The following is a 15,101-nucleotide window of genomic DNA, read 5'->3' on the forward strand; positions in this document are numbered from 1 at the left end:
CTTGTGAGTACTAAGCCAGTAAAGACTTAAGGGGAACCTTCCACAGATTTTTGGAGTTCTGTGTTGGTCGCTTGTCTTCAGTACTCTGCCTTGTAGATTCTAGGTGTCTTGGCCTCATCAGTTCTGAATGCTGTCTCCTCAGTTGAGGGGGCCTCTAGACCCTGTTTAGGTTCACCCTACCTGTGCTGCAGGCTAGAAACTCCATCCAGGCAATCTGAGGCAATTGTAGGACTGACCTTGTTTCTTTTCTTCTGAAGGATCACTGCCTCTGTTGTCTGTTGTCCGATGTCTGAAACCTATTATTTTAGGGATTTCGTCTGCTTTGTTTAGTCATATAGGGTGAGAGGATAAGTTATTATTACTCTGTCATGGCTTAATGAATAAGTGTACTGCCTAGGATGTAACGGAAGGCATCTTAGTGAGTTGCCGTTAGTGAGAACTATTCTCCTTTGCCTGCACAAATTAATGGGTGCTTTAAAAGTAGTGTTCAAGCAGAGGTCATTTGTCATCATTGGTTGTTGGACAGGTTGGGAAGGTCAGGAAGCCTTGATCCATTGTCCTTTAGGGTTATGAGGGAGGTATTAAGTCATTCTAACAGCATTTTTATCCTATTTCCCCTGATGTATTGGTAAGACTATCCTATCACCTACTTCAATAGTGAAGAGGGAAATGACCAAGCATGCCCCAGCTCCTTTTTCAACCTTATGTGTTTTTTTAATATGTCATGGAGTGTCAGGCCTCTCTTAGTAAGTTTTACCTCATCAAGGGTTGGTGATAGTATGATGTGATACTTAATTGCATTAGATTATAAGAGTGGAGAATTCTGAAATAGTTCCTCATCAGGAAAGGTTGAAGGTGGCACAAACGTTAGAATTTAAAAAATGATTTTCAAAAAGCTCCATCCTTATTGCCTTTTAAAAGTGGAGTGCCTAGTGTTTGGATGTTGAACTACCTTGTGTTAGAATTATTTTAGTAACAGACTTTTATTTTTCAGTTATTCAAGCGAAGAAATGTTGCTACAGCAGAAGAAGAAACAGAAGAAGAAGTTATGTCAGATGGAGGCTTCCATGAGGCTCAGATTAATAACATGGAGATGGCACCAGTAAGTAGGATAATGAAAGAACCTCTTTTTACTCTTTTTCTGATGAAGATATGAGGTTAGATCTTTTTTGGAGTTTAAAAAAATAAGGTTAGGGGAGTTCCCTGGTGGCCTAGTGATGAGGATTCTGGGCTTTCACTGCAGTGGCCCATGTTCAGTCCCTGGTTGGGGAACTGAAAGCCTGCAAGTCGTGTGGTGCAGCCAACAAAAAAAAAGGTTAGATGGCTACAAAAAGTACTTGGCATTTCATTTTTAAAAGGAAACTATATCTGTAAACTCATGGTTCATAAAATATTTATTATATTTTGAATAACATGCAGTTAAACAGAATTAACTAATTATGAGATCAATTCAGCTATTAAAACTTAAAAGGATAATTATAAAATTATTCCTTAAAAGTTGATAATAAGCGATACTTTAAAGGAAATCCCAATTTGTTACTCATTCCAAGTACAAAATTGGACATACTCATATGATTTTAAAAATTGATTCCACATCACAACTATTGGAATTTTCTGTTGTAACCCATTTTGTAACTTTCTTGAGGTTGCATAAACAGATAAAAATTATGCTTTATTTATATGGATCACACCTGTCTAGATTTCCAGTTTATTTTGATCAATTGTATATGTTTTAATAGATCATATATATACATGGTTTTCAAAAAAAGAAAAATCTTTTTCTTCTGCCTTAGTCACCCAATTTCTTTCCCCACTGGCAACCACTGTTAGTAGATTCTTATTATTCCTTTTGAGAAAAACCCCTCTCTTTTTTTTGGCAAATAGTAGACTATTCACAGTATTTTATAGATTTTTTTTCTCTTTTTTTTTACTTCATAGATATCCAGTTTTTATGGACCAGCTTTCTTTTGGAATTAGAACAGTTTAAATTGCTTTGGAATCTATGTAGACGTTATTGCCAACACTGTTATTTTGTGGTGAACTCTTCTAGGCTCTTCAGGAAGTTGAAGAATTCTCTCTCTCTTTTTTTTTTTAAAGTGGATGTTAAATGATTATGGAGTATTTTGTGGACTGTATTAGTCAGGGTTCTACAGAGGAAACAGAACCAATTTGCGGGTGGGGGGAGAGGAAGAGAGAGAGAGATTGATCCACCGATTATTTGATTTTAAGGAATTGGCTCATGCAATTGTTGGAGCTGTTAAGTCTGAAATCTGTAGGGTAAGCCAGGAGGTGAAATTCAGGTAAGAGTTGATATTATAGGTTTTTGGGGTTTTTTTTTGCCACACTGGGTCTTCGTTGTGGCACGCAGGTTCTTCTTCGCTGTAGCGTGCGGGCTTCTCTCGTTGTGGCATGCGGGCTTAGTTGTCCCGCAGCATTTGGGATCGTAGTTCCCCGACCAGGGATTGAATCTGCGTTCCCTGCATTGGAAGGCGGATTCTTAACCATTGGACCACCAGGGAAGTCCCGATATTGTAGTTTTGAGGCTGATTTCCTTCTTCAAGAAACTTCAGTCTTTGCTCTTCAACTGATTGATTGAGGCCTACCCACATTTTGGAGGATAATGTGCTTTACTCAGGTGTACTGATTTAAATGTTAATCACACCTAAAAAGTACTTTCACAGTAACATCTAGATTGGTGTTTGTCCAAACAACTGGGTACCATAACCTAACCAAGTTGACACATAAAATTAACTGTCCCAGTCTACTCCTTGTCATTGTGGCATCCATACCCAACTCCTTAAACCATACTGAGTCTCAGATAAAGACAATGACAAGGTCATACCTCCTTGTAACATGATATAGCTATCCTGCATGCAGCTGAAAATGCACTAACCTTTTCCCCAGAAGGGGAAAAGTCCTTGGGTGATATTTACTTCTCTCTTGGATATCCTGTAACTTAAATACTCTGATGTGAAGTTAACAATATTTAAATACTATGAATGTGAAGTCAATACATCTTATGTTATATGATAAGGGGATAAGAGAGGGAAGAAAACAAAGATATATGTGGAAACATATTCATAGCAAAATCATACAGGTACTTTTGTTTATTCAGGAATCAGACTTATAAGTTTCAAAGTAGTTACTTTTCTGACTTGTGAGAGCAGAATGCTTCGTTCTCCCCATGGGTTATTCTTAAGTGTTAGGTATTGCTTACCAACCATCTTGCATGTACAACCCAGTGCAGCTTTCTTCACAGTTTATCTTGTTGACTGTTACGCTTCATGAAATGTTAAGAACTTTATTTCATTGTGACAAGTGATCCTGAGAAGGAAGTTTAACTACTAATGCTGAGGATGGCTTGTAGTGGGAAATGGGAAGGCGCTAGTAAAGCAAGAAACTAGTGGGAAACTAAAAAGTTTTAATAAAGCAAGAAAATAGAAATTTTAAATAAATTTAAGAGTCAGCTGTTGAATTTGGCAGTGGCTAGAATCTGTGATTTATATAAGACTACTCTATACTCATTCAGTAAATATTTGTTGAGCGTCTACAGTATGCCACCCATCAGGGATATATTGGTAAGATAGACAGGGTGTTTGGCTTTCATGGAGGTTACAGTATACTGGGGGAACCTAAGCAATAAACAGATAACTAAGAAGAATAACTGATACTGAGAAGGGCTGGGCATAGGATTAAAATAGAGTGATGTGATCACAGAGATAGAGTAGCTGCTTTAGATTTGAAGGTCAGGAAAAGCCTTCTTTTATAATCTAACATTTAATCTGAATGACAAGGAACAGCCAGCCATGTGATGAGCAGGAGAGGAAGAATAATAAACGCCTTGTCTTAGTGTTTACTACTAACATTACTTTCTCACGGTTGTGAGCTTTTTAATGATCGACAAAGATTTTTGGCTTCATCACATTATTAATCATCTCATACATTTATATATGCAAAGATTATCCTACCGTTGTGTAACTCTCGTAGATAAATATAGTTAACTCAGTAACTTGGCCACAATTTGTACTATCTTTGTTTTCCTTTGAATTTAAGTTAAAATTTTATTATATTTGTTTTTTGTTTGTGATTCCAGGGTGGTGTTATTACTTCTGACATGATTGAAATGATATTTTCCAATAGCCCAGAGCAACAGCTTTCAGCAACGCAGAAATTCAGAAAACTGCTTTCAAAAGGTGAGTTCTGAATATGTTAAGTATATTTTTCATTTATTTACAAAGTATTACTTTCCCATAATCTATTTTTCACACTACAGATAACTTGCTTTGGAGTATCTCTATCAACAGACTAAAAGGACACATACAGACATATGTATATTATGAGTCATGGCTAATTTTTGAATTTCCTTTTTTATTTGTGTGATCTTACCAGGACCAGAAGGCAGCATTATTTTCATTTCTGAGGTATCTTATAAAAGATCTTAAAGTGATAAGAACGGTAGCAATATTTCATGTTAATTCAAATTGAGAAACTCCACTCTTTTTTAAGAAAAACTTAAAATATCACTTGAAAGAGTAGTGATTGTTGATTCTAATGTTAGCAGTTTATCGCTGAAATTTAAGTATGGATTTATTGGTGGACAGGATTACTACCTTTTTGGTGTGTGTGTATAATTAGGGTAGAATGGGATATGATACTTCTTGTTATCTGGGCAAGTAAGAACTCTGGAACTCTGAGCCATATTAAAATGTTGATAGTAAATCAGCATTAAAACAGTTGACCACCCCCTCCCCCGCGTAGTAAGTTATGGTTGTTTGGAGTCATTAGTGATAAATTAATATGTCCCTTGAGGTTAACTGGAAAGAAAACCTACCACCAGAGCAAAAAATAATTGTTTTTTTGCCTGACAACCTGTTAAAAATAGCTGAAGGCCATTATCATATTACCTTCCCCACCCTTCTAAAAAGGTTTCTCAGATAATGTGGTTTCCCAAGGCCTTTCAACACTCTGCTACTTTCCTGCATGTATTCTAGTTTGCCAGCCATTCCTCTTAAAATGTGATAATTAGAATACAGTACTCCAGATGCATTCTTATTACTCTAAGGTGTGGTGAGAGATTGCCTTCCTTGTCCTGAAACTATACATTCCAATAATGTACTCCAGGCGAGCATCATTTATTTTGGTAGTCATGGCATAGAAATGTTTCATTGCATTTTCAGCGGTCTATACTCCCTAGTACTTTTCTTTATGAACTATTTTTAGAACTACTTTTAGGTTTCATCTGTGAAGTCATGTGGATTTTTTTAAATTGCTTTAAAAAAATCTAAAAGCTGAATTTTGCTTTATCCCTGTTTTATTGCCATCTTTGGCTTATTGTTATTCTTTCTATATGCTGTTTCTGTAATCTAGCATGTTAACTACTTCATTTTTATTGTCATCATCAAATTTATTTGTTGTGTTTATATGAATGGTTGATAAAAATATTGAACCAGGCAAAGAACATGTCACTAGAGCTTTCTGCAAATTAACATTGAATCATTAGTCATCTCTTCCCAGTAAGGCCATTGACTTAGCTAAGAGTCCCTAGTAGTACTGTAATCCAGCTGCCATTTTTCTTGCGTAGCTACATGAATGTCATCAAAAACTTTGTCAAATGTCTTGCTGAAATTACAGTGCTACTTGTTTAGGACATTTCTTATCTATTTGCCCAACAAGTTTCTATTGAATGACTTTATTTATAAGATACTCTATTGTCATAAATGAAAATGAGATTAATTTGGCAGGTCATTCTTAGTGAATTTCTGCTGACTCCTACTTATCACTACAGCAGTAAAATTAGATCCTGCAAGCACAGAATCTCTTAATCCAGTTTCTTCGGACAATTTATGTTAAATAAAAAAGAGACTTAAAACCCATACACAGAAAAAGGGTTAGAAGTAAGTATACCAAAATAATAACAGTGGTTGTCTTTTGATGTTTTTCCCCATACTTTCTAAGTTTTCTAAAATAGTAGAGGCAGTAGTTTTAATTTGTAAGAATTCTGCCCATCATATTTCCATGTTAAGGCTTCCCTTATTATGAAATCTTTTAAGCTACCCTAGTCTCAAAGTGACTGAACTCAGTGTTACATTTTTTTTTCTGTTTTAGATTTACAACATGAAAGATTTGCTAAAAATGGAGGGAGGGATATTATGAAGTAAGTTTGAGCTTTATAAAGTCCTTGTCTTGAAATCAAAGGATTATTTTTCTTCTTTCCTTTTATTTTTATGGGGAGACAGAACCTAATCCTCCTATTGATGAAGTCATCAGCGCACCAGGAGTAGTGGCCAGGTTTGTGGAGTTCCTCAAACGAAAAGAGAATTGTACATTGCAGGTGCGGACCATTTTCATTTCTTGCCTCATATCTTAATTCCCTTTACAAAGTTACATTTTGTATACAGATTTGTTACTTATTTTAATCTATATGAAGGGTTAATTTTTTGATACTGATGTTCCTGACAACCACATTGCAAGCTGCTTTGATAGCTTTGTTAACATCCAGGCCCTTGGTTTTACTCTTTAAAATTCTTGTTACTTTTAGTCATGTAAAAGATTATTTTATGATGACTATGGATCATACTTATCTGGTAGGGAATTGTTTGCAGTAGAGGAGCCATTATAAGGACCTAAGTGTGGACTATGTAAAATTTGGTTTTGAAGGACTTTTAGATTGTACTTGTTGGGTTTCTCAGGGCTGTGTAACATGGGCTAGATCAGAGACTCACTGATCCCCAAACCTGGTACTAATTAATCCTTCCCCTCCACCCCCGGCCCCACCCCAAAAGAGCTGACAAGGATGTAGCCTTGTTGGGAATGTGTGTGCTTTCTCCTATGTTAATTTACTGTATTAGTACTGTTGTATAGGGGTTCCAAGAGAAAATTCTACAGCTTCTGGATTAGATAATTTTTACAGTAAAAAGAACCAACTATCAACTGACTCTCAACTTGGGAGTTACCTAGAAATTTAAAAATACTATATTGTTCCTGAATAAAGTTGGATCTTAAGTAAACTGGTAATTAAGTAATTCAGTAGCTAGACTTCCTTGGAGTAAACAACCGAATAATTTCTGAGTTATTCTTTAACAAATACCTGTGATTCCTAAATTCTCACTTGTAGGATCTAATCTGAGTGGCTCAGGCCCTTTAGAAAGATTCTGCAACTATAAAGATTGGTTAGGTCCTACATAGATTGCAGAATGGGGTTATTTTTCCAAGTAAATATTTGCTAATAACAAGTTAATCATAAAGATAACTTTCACCCCCATGTTTACCTTTGCCTTACTTTAAGGGTATAATAAGGACTGGGGCATCTTTATAAGTACCAGCTCCTCTCCCCAGGTTCCTTACTGTCCAGAGCATTATTGATAATTCATAAGACTTGATGCTTTGTCTTGATATTTTCTCTCCTTTCCTCCCATCCCATCCTTCTCTCTCTTTTACTCTCTTTGTTGCGGTGATGAGTTCCTTCCAGAGGAAAAACAGGAAGTCCAGAAAAGGTAGAGTACTTCAGTGTCCCATCAGTTTTTCTTCTCCAGTTTGACATTTACTAATCCCCAAGTTCATTTGAATTAAGATTCTGTTTTGTTGGCTGCTTCCTGGATTGTAATTCTGGTCCCCATCTAAGGCCAGGATCACCAGACACCTGGAAAATAATCAGGTTCACCTAGAGAGCAAAGAAAGAGGACTTTTCTCAGAAAAAAAGGAAATCCAGACAACCAGTACTGCAGAGAACAGAGCCTGAGCCCCTTAAGCAACCTGTCAAGAGAATCAGAGGGACCAAATGAAGAGCCTTACTGCAGTTTATCATTTGAAAAGCTTTGTAGGAAGAGGGAGGTAGGGAAAATTATCATTTTGTCCATGTGGAAGTATGTTTCTATCCTGTCTCTGACAATGAGAGTAATTCAGAGATATTAAATTTACTCCTGGACTTAGCAGTTTTTAGTAGGTGGTTGCAGAGGTCCAGTTCCTTAATGTGTTAAAGGAAGATGGTATAACTTTCTAGTCCTAAAATGAAAAGTGTCAGAGAATTTGGTCTTTCCCCATCCCTACCTTCTCCAGTATTCCCTAAAGAGCACAGTATATTCTCTCAGACAGTGCCCTCTCCTGGCTAACACTTGTACATTCTACATCATTTTTGATTTTGTAATCCCAGAGTTTGTATCTTAACACATCTGAAGATGAAAGCCTTCAGAAATCTCTAATTTGCTTCTATCAGAATTCTCAGATTCCACCCTTGTGCAGCCTAACTAATAATTAGGCTGAAAGATTGAGAAATGATTCCTCTGGAAGTGACCACCTCATGATTTTCACCTTAGCGATCCAAAGACTCTAGAGATAACAAACCTGTTTATTATATAAAGGTCATCATCCCCAGCTTTTCTTCTGTGTGCGTTTAAGCACAATATGGTGTTCTTTCTCCAGTGTGACTAATGGGTAACCTTGACTACCCCAGAAGCAGGAGGAGCAAATATATTGATGGAGACCTTAGAGCCAGGAGACTTCATTGTTAAATAATTAGACATGCTCTGGGAAGCTTGGAGGGTATTCCTTCCTCTGTCTTCTTGGAGAGCGCTAGGATGTGAGTTATCCATGATACTCCTACCTGCTTATTAGAAATTTGAATAGTGTGTCTTTGGAATGGGGTGTTTGCCATTTCTCTTCTAGAAAGAGTAATAATATGTAGTCATGATAGCTAAAGTCAATAATAAATCACTGGACAAACTTAATCCCTTCATTCCATAGATAAAGAACTGTGAATCCTAGTGAAGGGTTTCTTCACTTTCTTTCTGGCTTTCCTTATCAGTGGGATACTGCAAACCAGGGAGATAAAAATGCCTGCTTTTGGCAGTGCTACCTAGATACTCACTTGCCCTCAAATGAGATGAATATGGGTGGAATCTAGGACTTCGGAAGCCGACTATGCCGTTTAACTAACAGCATTCTCAAACACAGTGACATGTAGGCCTCAGCCATACATGAGAGCCTTGACATGAGATTGGTCTGCCTTATGGTGTATTCCCTGGGCCCACTTGGTTTGTTTTTTTGAGTCCAGGTTCAACATCTTTGTACTGTCCTTTGCAGTGCTGAGATGGTGTATTCCCAAACCTTCTTATAGAAGCTTATAAAAATAGCTAGAAATAAGTAAATTGCCTCCTAGTTCCAGTCATTAAATAGATACTCCTCTTAAAGTTGTAAATTTGAATTAAATTGGTTTAGTTTTCCCATTTCTACCTTTCTTGTCCACACTAAAAGCTTAATGTGGTAAACTGCAGTTAAGCCTTCATCTTTCTATGTTTTTTCCCCATCTTCATTGATCCCTCTACCTATCTTAAAAGGTTGCTCAGATGACTCAGGCACTGTTCTCTGCAGAGTTTGATATCTGGATTTATTTTTCTGATGTGAGCCTCTCTTTTCACTTGCTCTCCAGGTGAGCCTGGCATTTGCTAGGAACCAGAGTGGAACCGGCAAAGTGGCCAGCAACAGAGTCCTGATCCAAATGGAGAAAGGGAACCAGGCGTACTTCAACCTGGAGTGGGAAACTTGATAGGAGGTCAGAAGTACTTCAGTTTTGGATTCTCATTTTCCTTATTTTAAGGAACTGAGCACCAGAAGGTAGAGATTGAGAAAGGAAAGAGAGAACATACCAAAATCTTCAGCGTGCCGTTCAGGTTTCAGTTGTAGCCTTATTTAGAAAGTTCTGGACAGTGAAAAATAATAGTGGAATTACAATTTATAAGCAATCACAGCTGCACGACAGGTTGTTTCCTTGCATGATGCCATTCTTGGAACACTAAGAATATAGTAGTTTAAAACAACAAAGAGGAGTAAAGATTATAATAATTTTGGGTACTACTTCAGGTGATACCATTTCTTAAGTTTTTTTCATTTCATCATGTTGCTGAGTTTTTCCTGAGTTGCATGGTTACTTAAATTACCTTTTCTGGCCATTTCTATTATAACTTTATGCAATTGTTTTTGGTATCAACTCTGGACATTCCCATTTCACAACTCTCTTTCATGTTAAAATCTAGTCTGGGACCTGAGATGGAAATGTTCACCCCACTCAAAAAAATAAAGACTGCGATACCCAGTGAAAGAGAAACTACATAGTTCAAAGTACAACCCGTTTTTTAAAAACATACTTACATATTAAACACATTTGAAAGTTGCTTCTTCCAGCACTTTAATAGGGGTCTATACCCATGAGGAATTCTCAGTCTCTCTTTCTCTCTGCCTCTCTCTCTCTCTGTTTCTCTGTTTCTATCTCTCACTCTCTCTCCTCCCGCCTCCTTCTCATGTCACACATATACACATGGGTATAGAAAATTGCACAAATAGAGCTTGATAAGTTTTTACAAGGTAAACATCACAGTAATCAACACCGTGTGTGTGTATGTGTTTTAATGCCTCATTAATCCATGAATATGATTTGAGTTTTCACTGGCCCTCTGGTTATAGTTATTCATCTACTTCTTTCCCCAGTAATGGCAAAACTACTTTCTGATTTCCATTCTTACCAAGAGAGACCTTGAATCTTCTTTGCATTCAGAGGTTATAATTGTTATGTACTTCTTAGTGATGAACATACTCTGGTACATTCTTCTTTTGTTGAGAAGTTCTAATTTCCAGTTTTCTTCCATTCATGTTCTGGCTATTATTTACTTATTCTCCATCCTCCTAATCATTGTCACTCTATTTTGTTTTGCTTCTCCATTTTATTCATTTCAGTGGCATCTGGAAATCTCTCTTTTTCTGGGAGACCTTTGGGGCTAAACCTCATTAGACAAACAGCAGTTTGACTTCTGTTAGCAATTATTACTCTAATTTCTTCTCATTGATAACTCTTTAATATATCCTTTATCTACTCAGTTTATTGTCACCATTTCTTTTGCATCAAAATCTCACTGCAAACCTTTTTCCCTTTGATATAGATTGCTATGTATGCTGATCTTATTCATTCTTCACAGGTTGCTTTTCCTCAAAGTTTTCATTTTTTTGACATGGTCTCAGATGCTGATGACTCTCTGTTGAACTTTGAGCCTTTCTTCTTGTAGGAAAGTTTGCTTTCGTACCCACTTCATATGTCTCTTTTACTAGTTCATTTTCCTAGTAAGCAAAAGAAGCTACATTTTAGGTGAACTGTGTTTTCCTTTTAGCATACCCTAAATAATCTGTCGTATCATTATTTGAAATTTCTTGCCCTAGATACCAAAACTGCAAGCAATTGGAAGACTCTTGTCAGTGTTACAGGTGTGTTTCAGAGAGGAAACTATGGTTGGGGCCATAAGCCTACTAGATTAGGAGGCTGTAATCTAGCTCTCTTTGACTGACATTACTCAAATCATTAGTGATCACTGGATCTTTTTCTGATAGTTTCCTCATTCATAAACTAGAAAAGCCAGGCTTCTCTGGGTTGTTGTAAGGAACACCTCAGAGTATGTGAATAATGCTTTGAAAATATAAAGTACTGTATAAATGTCAAGTTTCAATTCAGACAGATTGAAAAGGGTTTGAACATTGGTTTGAGTAGTAATTTAATTACAGAGGTGATATGAGTTTTTATTTTGTGATACTCAGTGTTTAAAAGTCTCCTGAACTTCTCTTATAGCAAAGAGTTATCAGGCAAAAAAATGTTTAACTGTGGTGCTCCTAGGCTGTCCTCCCTGCTGCTGTAATATCAGTGTCCTAACTAGCTATCAGACCACTTTATTTCACTTCTGTATATCAAATTTTAGGTTTCTTTGAATATCCCTTCTTTAAGTGTCTTCTGCTATAAATTTACTATCATTCATGTAGTTTTGGACTGGGCTAATCAGATTGTCTTCCCATTTCTTTCATTTTCCCGTACCCCAAGTGATTGATGATTTAGTTTTCCATATGACAACTGCCTTTCAATTGACCCAAAAGCTTCAAGAAGTCACAGCTCCATCTTTTGATGACTTTTTATTGATTTCTCATTCAAGGGGCACGTCACGGAATTTCCCCCCCGCAATATGTGCTTCATTAAAGAATATTAAATAGAAGACAGAACAGGAGAAGGAAACAAAACTAAAGTTTAATTAAGGACTCTAAATAGAATGGTAATATAAGAGTTCATTCTTGGATTTTAAGAGGTCATTCTTGGATTTCATCATATTAGGCTAAAGAGTCAAGTTACTGTAGAGATGTGTAGAATTAATAACATGCTGTATTTTTTGTTGGCCATAATTTCCTTCGTACTGTTTACCAGTTTATCAACCTTTAAGAATGCTCTTTTTAAAGAAGTGTTACCTCTGTGCCTTGGTTTGGAGACTTCTAATTTATTGGAAGCTCTTATGCTCTGAAGTTGCCATTTCTGTTAGTTGTATGCCTGTTAACTCCTTTTGGACTACTTATCATTTAAATTGTCTTCTGCCTTTTTCACTCTGCCTATATTTTACACATTTTACAGTTTTATTCTTTCCCCATTTCGCTCTGCCCATTTTATAGAAATTATTTAATTTTATTTTTATTAGATAATAAACATGGTTTAAGGCCAAAAGGTACGTAAAGGCTTTACTGTAAGTGCCTATCCTTCCCATACTTGTTTCCCATTCACCTCGAGCTCTCTATGTAAGTGACAAGTATTTACAGTTTATTGTGGCTCCTTCAAGAGATATTCTGTGCAGTAAGTAAATTAATGCATATATTCCTTCTTAACCCTTTTGGAAAATACAGTATGGTACCATATTAATGTACATTGTTTTTCTTTTTTCTTTTTCCTCCATTTATATCTTGGGAGATCATTCCATGTCAGTATATGAAGCACTCCCTCATTCTTCTTACGGTCTCATGTCAGCTCTGTCTTGATCTGAAATTTTATACACCCTGAGTATTCCTCTAGGCTAAGGTTATTTCTTCAGGAATTCTTCATTTAAAATTAATATGGTATTGACCTGATAGATTATGTGTAAATAATGATCTCAGATTCTTTTCTTCATGCACAGAAAACCTTATTGTTATAAGTAAACAAGCTTATTAAATTCTAATAAGATAATGAAATTATTTTTATCTTTATAGTTTGAGTCAGCTTGGGTACTGACAAATATTGCTTCAGGAAATTCTCTTCAGACCCGGATTGTGATTCAGGCAGGAGCTGTGCCTATCTTCATAGAGTTGCTCAGCTCAGAGTTTGAAGATGTCCAGGAGCAGGTAAAAAATGAAACAAGTAAAGAGAAGCAGGTCAAAGAGTACAATTTTTCCCTTCAGTCTTATATTCAGAGTCTCAGTTTTACCGCTTGGATATGACAATCCATGGTTCATCACAGGGAGTGTTCGAGAAATCTAAACTTAACCAAAATAGAAAATTTCATAGTGAATATAGGCAGAATTTCTCCTAGAAACATAAAACCATTTTTCCCTTCCAACCCTGAAATTCTTTAAGTCCTATAGATATACATTTTAGACCATGTAAGCAGTTACTGAGTTTTTTCTTGTAGTAATCTCTAGTGTTGATTGACGTAGCAAGTCTTTGCCACTTTTGTGCAGAAAATCACTTAGAAAACGTGAAATTTTAATTACTGCAAAGTTTGTCAAATTCATAAATATAAGTCATTACTAAATGAATATGACTTTCTTCTACAGCTTTATTGAGGTATAATCAACCTACAGTAAACTGCATATGGTTAAAGTGTATATAATACGATAAGTTTTGACATACGTATACACCCATGAAACTGTCATTACAGTCAAGATAATTAATATATCCATCACCCCCAAAAGTTGAGTAAAGTTTTCTGCGTTTTGATTGCTCTTAAATTCTTGGCTCACTGTTTTCTTTTGTAAGCAAGCTTAAAATACATTTGTAATCAGCTGAGTAAGCCATTTGGATCTCTGCTATGTTCCAAGGGCTGTATGGAATGTTACTTAAGGGGAGGGGCCCCTAAGATTAAGAATATGTATAAGAACTGGTACCTCCTTTTAATAAGTTTACTCCCATGAGTATTCACATGTATACTTATATAATAGTATTGATCTTTTTCCACCAATCCCACAACTATTTCATTTGACTCCCTGTTGAGTGAACTTAGGGGTTTTAATAGTTAATGTCCATGTATAATATGTTGATTAACTACTGTATAATTTTGTAAAGAGTTATTGTGATATGTTGGCATCTTTTTTGAAAGAATTATGTGAAAATTAAACTCTACAGCCTGTCATTAATGAATAATTCTTTCACAGGCAGTCTGGGCTCTTGGCAACATTGCTGGAGATAGTACCATGTGCAGGGACTATGTTTTAGACTGCAATATTCTTCCGCCTCTGCTGCAGTAAGTTTCTTTTTCTTTTTTTCTTTTTTTTGTGAGTAATAAAAATACGGGAAGTTCCTCAGAAAGCAGTGCATCTTTGGAAATCATTTTGGATTTCCTACTGTTACTTTTCATTACAGATGTTTTCTTACTAACTTGTTCAGATCATTTCCTTGGGCATCCTATCTTATTCAAGTGCCAAAATTTTGAATTCCTTGTGTTAGAATTAACTAAGCTTTATTGTTGTGGAGAAGAGCTGTTTGAAGACATCTGTTTATCAATAGCATTAAGTGGTTAAATATTTGTATTATGCCATCAGAGAATTAATGCCCATTATATCATTTACCATTTCATCATTATGCTTATAGGTTATTTTCAAAGCAAAATCGCCTGACCATGACCCGGAATGCAGTATGGGCTTTGTCTAATCTCTGTAGAGGGAAAAGTCCCCCTCCAGAATTTGCAAAGGTAAGGATTATGCTTGTGGGAAATTGGCAGAAAAAGTACAGTTAAAAGTCTAAGAACCAATATTAATGTGAATAGAAAGAGAATAATTTGTTTCTAGAAAAAGAGGTCTTTTTGTTTGAATTTGGAATAAATTTTCACTGCCTTTAAAAAGCTCTGAATTACTCTTAAAACATGGCATTTTTTGTTTGTAACAAAGTATCTAAAATGCAGAATTTCCTAGCTTTAACAGGAGAATTCCTTTACCTCTCTGATCCACAAAGAGTGTTTTGACAAGGAATCTCACTCTGAGAATTGGTATATATTAAACTTTGCTCTTTGAAATTGTTTTGCTTGGGCTCTGACTACCTCATCAAAGTAAACTGCAAGGTT

General features: G+C 36.0%; 1 protein-coding gene across 1 annotated transcript in view; it reads left to right on the forward strand.

The window, feature by feature from the left end:
- Positions 1–15,101, forward strand: part of KPNA1 (karyopherin subunit alpha 1) — a 73,313-nt gene that overhangs the window by 41,602 nt on the left and 16,610 nt on the right. The window contains exons 3-8 of the mRNA XM_068546631.1: positions 995–1,102; positions 4,094–4,193; positions 6,237–6,331; positions 13,036–13,167; positions 14,197–14,285; positions 14,633–14,732. Of these exons, the coding sequence (XP_068402732.1) occupies positions 995–1,102; positions 4,094–4,193; positions 6,237–6,331; positions 13,036–13,167; positions 14,197–14,285; positions 14,633–14,732 (624 nt within the window). The remainder of the gene's footprint in view (positions 1–994; positions 1,103–4,093; positions 4,194–6,236; positions 6,332–13,035; positions 13,168–14,196; positions 14,286–14,632; positions 14,733–15,101) is intronic.

Source organism: Eschrichtius robustus, chromosome 6 (genome assembly GCF_028021215.1).
Source record: "Eschrichtius robustus isolate mEscRob2 chromosome 6, mEscRob2.pri, whole genome shotgun sequence".
NCBI classification, from domain to species: domain Eukaryota; kingdom Metazoa; phylum Chordata; class Mammalia; order Artiodactyla; family Eschrichtiidae; genus Eschrichtius; species Eschrichtius robustus.